Genomic DNA, 6,407 nt, shown 5'->3' with positions numbered 1-6,407 from the left:
AAACAGAATGAGTCATTCTTTTTCTACGATTAATTGGATCTTTTCAATTGTTTTTTTTTATGGCTACATTACAGATAAACATTGTTAGATAGAATGATGTAATACATCTGATGTAATGAAAACAGTATGCTGCTAGCTTGAACTTGTGAACTTATTTCCACATGTTTGGATGATGATTATTGCCGTTGTTGTGCAGTTGAAACATATGTTCTTTTTTTTTTTGTTTTCAGCTCAAAGTAACAAAGAAACTTTTATTTAAGTTATCTTTCTTTTATGTAGACTTCTATAGTGCTAGCAAAAGTTATTCACTCCTTTTTTAAAATTTGAATTAAAAAAAAAAAAAAAAGTAGTAATCCTGCAAGACCAGTCTCCCCCACTCCCACCACCAGGTAGTGCTGATCAAATATGAATCATGATTGTGTGTACTGCATTGCCCATTTCTTGCCTAAAGTGTTTTTAGAAATGGTTTGGCTGTAAAATGAGAACATTTGCTCTGGCTGGTGGGTATTTCTTGGTTGGGTCAAAACTTAAAACTGTGGTAAAAACTACACTTAAAAATGTTTCTGAAAATATTTGAGACTAGGCAATAGTGACTGTAGTTCACAAACAGCGATTGACATGATTAACAGCTGCTTTCTCTGAAAATGACCTGTTTTAGACCAAAGTCTCCTGTCACAGGCCAAATTTTCTAAAGCCTGAAAACAGAGCCAAGCGGAGGTGCTGAGGTCCAGTGTTCCTTCCACTTGAATTACAATATGCTTAAAGTTTATTATGGGATATTTGCTCAGTGATGTCAAAATTAAACTGCCTACCCGAGCTTAATACAAGGAATTTATTTGTTCATGCTTTGCAGTTAAATTCAATTTCCACCTTTGACAGTATTACAATCTAGCTTTGAGTTTTTCTTGCAATGTATTCCAGCTTTTAGCTTCTGTAGGTAATGCAGTTCGGCTCTCTGACATATTTTTCAAAACTTCAGTCTTATATTTATGCATTTTCAGCAATACTTTTGAATTATTTTCAGCTTTCAGCATCCATATGCGTTTTCTGCAGTGAATGCGTTTTGTAGTTATTTATTGTACAGGGTAAATTTGGTAGAAAATAATATAGCTTACTGTTACGGAAATATGAATATGTTTATTTTATTTTATTTATTTTATGACTTCCAGCCTTTTGGGATGCCTTTCAAGATTGGATTAGCTGTCAAAATGTTCCAATTTTAACATATGAAAACATAATGTTAGGTATTCAAATGGAGGACAAAAAAACAAAATTTGGGAATAACAATTTAATTCTTTTGGCCAAATATTTCATACATAAATGCAGATTTTTAAAATCTACCCCTATATTTAATGCATATCTAAATGAGATAATATTATATAAAAGATAGATAAAATGTTGTAAAATGAAAAAAGCCCTACACATTTATGAATATTTATGTACCTTAATTCCTGAACACTTGTGTTTTGTGTGTGTTTTATTTGGTTATTTTATTTTGATTAGTGTTTTTTTTGTCTGTCTTATTATTTAATTGTATTTGTGTTCATATATTTCTGATATTGCTGCTCAGTTGTCAATCCCAAGTAATTATTCACTCTGTATAAAACTGCCTTTTGTATTGTATTATAAAAATGTTCAATAATAATAATAATAATAATAATATTTTATGACTTCCTCTTCCGGTACATATACAGGAAGAGGCGGGGCTTCGGTTAAGGACGCTTGCCTGGCGTTGTTCATTCAACATGGCAGCGGGACCAATTTCAGAAAGAAACCAAGGTGAGTTTATTATCATAAAACCTGTTTCAGCCTTCTGGCTTCAGTCGTTTATAAATCTGCGTGTGGGCCACACTTCAAAATGCTCACCTTGTTTTTATGAGCCCCGCTGGCTTCCGGCGTAGCTAATAGTTTGTCATAAACAACCGGTCGATCACATGGAAGTGTTGTTAGCTTGCATTACCGCTAATTTAAACATTCAATGAGGTTTTATTGATTTTTAATCTAATTTACGTGCTTGCTGCGAAGGAAGCTATGTGTTACGTTTAAAACATTTTGATTAATTGAAGCAAGGTAGCCGTTGTGAGCATATTGGAAGAAGAGGTGCGTAATGTTACTGTCGGCTAACAGCTAAAGTTAGCCTAGCAAGCTAATCATGTTGACTTAACAAGTGATTACACTTTTTTCCCTCAGTGTAAGTCACTTGATATTCGGATATCGCATCGGGTGCTTTACACAGCTAGGGATGTGGTCTGTAGAAATGATATTAATATTACGGTTTTACCAGCTAAACAGTTAGGTTAGATAATTAACTGGTGTTCATTACAGTTAGAACTTTAAATAAAACCTAAATATGCTCTATTACTTGACTCTGATAAAACCCTATTAGAAAAGCCACATCATTTAGTTACATTATATTGATTTATAACTGCAACTAATTATGTGTTATTCTCTATATATTTTACTAAATTGATGTCATGTCCTCCAGCTGTAATCTCAAAAGGATATTTGATTATATTTTCCCAACAACAGAAAAACGGCAAGCTTTTATTCAACAGTTCTTACAATAATAAGAATTTAGTTTGTAACATATGTGAAATGCTTCATGTGGAGTTGTAATCAGAAATGTTTATAATACAGTTGAGTAGAAATGGAAATGCATTTTAAGTAAAAGAAGAAAACCAACATTTCTAATTGAGTGTGTGTGTGTGTGTGTGTGTGTGTGTGTGTGCGCACGCGCGCGCACATCTGTGTGTTTACAAGGGCTGCAACTAGCTAACCAACTTATTTTCAGTATCCTATCACTTCATTTTTTACTCAGTAAGATGTAAACGATCATGACAAAGCTCCGTCACAGATTCACACAGGGACTTCGAATTAAGTCCATTTCATTTGAAATGACTTCACAAAGTCCCTGACTGTTTTTATCATGCTCTTAATGCTCTTTTTTACTTGAGATAGTTTCCAGATGTAGTTTATTTTAAATTTGTATTTATTTTTCAGACGCCACTGTGTATGTTGGCGGCTTGGATGAGAAAGTGTCTGAGCCGTTGCTATGGGAGCTCTTCCTGCAGGCTGGTCCTGTGGTCAACACACACATGCCCAAAGACAGAGTGACTGGCCAACATCAAGGTGAGTATCGGCTGATATTCTCCATAGCTGTGATTATCAAGGCTGCAACATGTCACTCAAGAAAGGAGGAAATATACTCTTAAAGCTTTTTGCAAACTTAAAAATCTTTTTTGCAGATAAACAACAATCATGGAACAACTTTTTGCTCTCCCTTTCTCTCAGGTTATGGCTTTGTTGAGTTTCTTAGTGAAGAGGATGCTGACTATGCCATCAAAATCATGAATATGATAAAGCTCTACGGTAAACCCATCAGAGTTAATAAGGCCTCTGCACACAATAAAAACCTGGATGTGGGCGCTAACATCTTCATCGGTAATCTGGACCCCGAGATTGATGAGAAGCTGCTCTATGACACATTCAGTGCCTTTGGCGTGATCCTCCAGACACCAAAGATCATGCGAGACCCAGACACCGGCAACTCCAAGGGTTATGCTTTTATTAATTTTGCAAGCTTTGACGCATCAGACGCCGCCATTGAGGCCATGAACGGCCAATACCTCTGTAACAGGCCCATCACAGTGTCCTACGCCTTCAAGAAGGATTCCAAAGGAGAGCGACATGGCTCGGCTGCAGAGCGACTCCTGGCTGCACAAAACCCTCTCTCCCAGGCAGACAGGCCGCATCAGCTGTTTGCAGATGCTCCACCACCGCCGAGTGCCCCAACGCCAGTTCTGACTGCAATGGGAACTGCGATGCCCATGCCAGGTATGATAAAAACATTGTGGGTACATATGTATAAGATGTTCTGTGGTGCCACTCTTTTCAGTTGTATCTTATTTAACCATTACTTTGTACAACCATTGTACAGTATTTTATTGTCGTTGCATGTAATACAGAACATTTTCCATCCACTAAATTCATCAGCGGTTGAGGAAAGATCCAATTACTAATTAATAAATGATGATTTCAGTGTAGTGTATACATGTGTTGTTTGAGTCAAAAGCAAAATGGCGATTGTACTACTGACTGGCTTTTTTGTACCTTTAACTGTTACATTTCCCGAATGTGACTAGTCTGCAAATAAAAAGCAAACTGTTTTCTGCAGCAAACTCATCCTGTCAGGTGCAAACACCTGAGTTGGTGGTATGGTTATACTTCTTTTTAAATTGAGTTTTTGTTTCTCAGAGTAGTGTATATGTGTGTCTCTTGTATTACCCTGTCATTTTATACAGCAGCTGCCCTTTGATTAATGATTATAGATTAAGTGGTTGATTGTGGTGAGTGCCCATGAAAGCAGATAACAGGTTTTATTACTTGCAGTGAGATGAAGTAGACCTCTTAGGAAATGGAAGTGGGCTCTTCTGAGTGATGTGTTTATTCAGTAGGCAATTATGAGATCAATTTGATTTAATCTTGGGGGATGATGTCTGTAAGTAAAAGAGAACATAACGGCTGACAAATGAGCCCACTTTATGAGATACTAATGACATTTTTAAATTCATAACAGTGGCTAAGATGACTAAAATATTTTACGAATTCATCAGCCAGACAGCCTGACTTTGTGCGCCTGGAGAATACGGAATGACCACTTATAACTTACCCTACCTTACTTAAATACAACTTGTGTCTGTGCAGGCATGCCTCCTCCTGTTTTCCCTCCTGTTCCTCCGCCTGGATCAATGCCTCCGTCAATGCCCCCTTCAATGGCCATGCCTCCAAGTGCAGGGGCACCAGGCCCACAGGGGGCCGGCGGTGGACCTCCACCCGGTCCACCACCCTTCCCTCCTGGCAGCATGCATCCAGGTAACAGTTTGCTCAAGATTTAAGTGTTTCCACAGCGGCTGTAAGTGTGGAGTTATGCAAAAATGTACTGACATATGTAACAGATCGATGTGTCCTTCAATTCTGTAACAGATGTTAATGGATGTTTTCAAAAACTAGGAAACACTAGCTTCTTGCTTGCCTGTACACTTAATTGTTTCTCTTACACAGGTATGCCTCAGATGCCCATGCCTCCTCCTGGTCCTCCTGGCATGGTGCCTCCACCTCCTGCTCCCCCAGGATCAAATCAACAACGGGCACCGCCACCCCCTGGCATGCCCCCACCCCCACCTATGGGCATGCCACCCAGAGCACCCTATGGCCCTCCCATGGGTAAGCACTATGGTATCTCCTCGAAGCTGTGTTGTCAAGTAAATGTGTCTTTATCTTTAAAACACTGCCTCAGTCATTTGTGGGGAAAATGCCTCACAGAAGTGTTTGTGAAAGAACAACTGCAATACAGATGACTGTAGCTCTTGTTTATGGCAGAGAGCTCAACACTTAAGTGTTGCCCAACAGAAATGAACACAGTTGAATGTGGTTAGCTGTGGTGAGAGCACATAGGTAAATATTTTATCATGTTATAACCCTCTTGCTTTCTCTTCCTCAGGTCACCCTGTGCCTCCAGGTATGAGAGGGCCTCCTCCTCCCATGCCTCCACCTGGCTATGGTGCTGGCCCCCCTCGTCCTCCTCCCTTTGGCTTCCAGAGAGGACCTCCAATGCCTCCACGGCCCCCTGGTGTCCCGCCCCGCGTTCCCATAAGAGCACCAATGCCGCCGTAATCCGCCTCTGGCTGCAGGAACGGGCTCTCGCTGTTGTTTTTTTTTTTTTTTTAAACATCTTAAGATCTACTCAAGTTTGTAATAGTGAGAATAATTTAACACCTGTTTGTGTTTTTTTGGTCATTGTACAGATGAAGACCTTTGGCGATTAAAATTTTTAGTACACCTTTTGGAATTGTTTGTTTATTCTTTCTCACCTACAAATATTACTTGTAATTATTTTGCATGTGCTTGGTTAATTTCATGGAAACAGGCCTCACTCAAAGAGGGAACAGTAAAGGTGTGATTAACACTGTTAATAGCTGTTTTTTATTTAGGTGTCCTGTTTCCTGGCTGCTGACTCACTGCCAAATGGAGCCATCAGTAAGGTTGTTTGGCTCCACCTGTCGTTTACTGCTGTGTTGTACTGCAAGTCAAAATGTCTGCGGAAAAAAAGGTGGAAGTCCTGGTCTAATGGTGGTAATAGTGAACAGTCAGTGATCAAGCTCTGAAGACAATATTTATGTCAAATTTAATAGCCATATGGACAGTAGTTGTCCTTACGTTTTCAGTACTCAGTGGTACATAAAGCAGTTAGTTACTCCACCTCGACTGAGTCATTATAATGTTGCTTATATGTTATTATAGCATGAAAATAATTACCTACTTAATCAACATGACTGCAGGACTTGCTACTTAGAATATTTCTAAACTTTGCATACTAATCTTAACATTTCTTCCTTAACTTGTTATTA

The 6,407-nt window shown here is 38.8% G+C and overlaps 1 protein-coding gene across 1 annotated transcript; it reads left to right on the top strand.

Moving 5' to 3' along the window:
* The first annotated feature begins 1,694 nt into the window (after nt 1-1,694).
* Nucleotides 1,695-5,853, top strand: sf3b4 (splicing factor 3b, subunit 4). The gene is made up of 6 exons (XM_049603196.1): nt 1,695-1,779; nt 3,001-3,129; nt 3,292-3,834; nt 4,705-4,872; nt 5,062-5,223; nt 5,501-5,853. The coding sequence occupies exons 1-6, from the start codon at nt 1,746-1,748 to the stop codon at nt 5,671-5,673; spliced, it is 1,209 nt and encodes a 402-aa protein (XP_049459153.1). The 5' UTR covers nt 1,695-1,745; the 3' UTR covers nt 5,674-5,853.
* The last annotated feature ends 554 nt before the right edge of the window (nt 5,854-6,407 follow it).

Source organism: Epinephelus fuscoguttatus, linkage group LG17, assembly GCF_011397635.1.
Source record: "Epinephelus fuscoguttatus linkage group LG17, E.fuscoguttatus.final_Chr_v1".
NCBI lineage: Eukaryota > Metazoa > Chordata > Actinopteri > Perciformes > Serranidae > Epinephelus > Epinephelus fuscoguttatus.
This window is presented reverse-complemented; position numbering and strand designations above follow the sequence as displayed.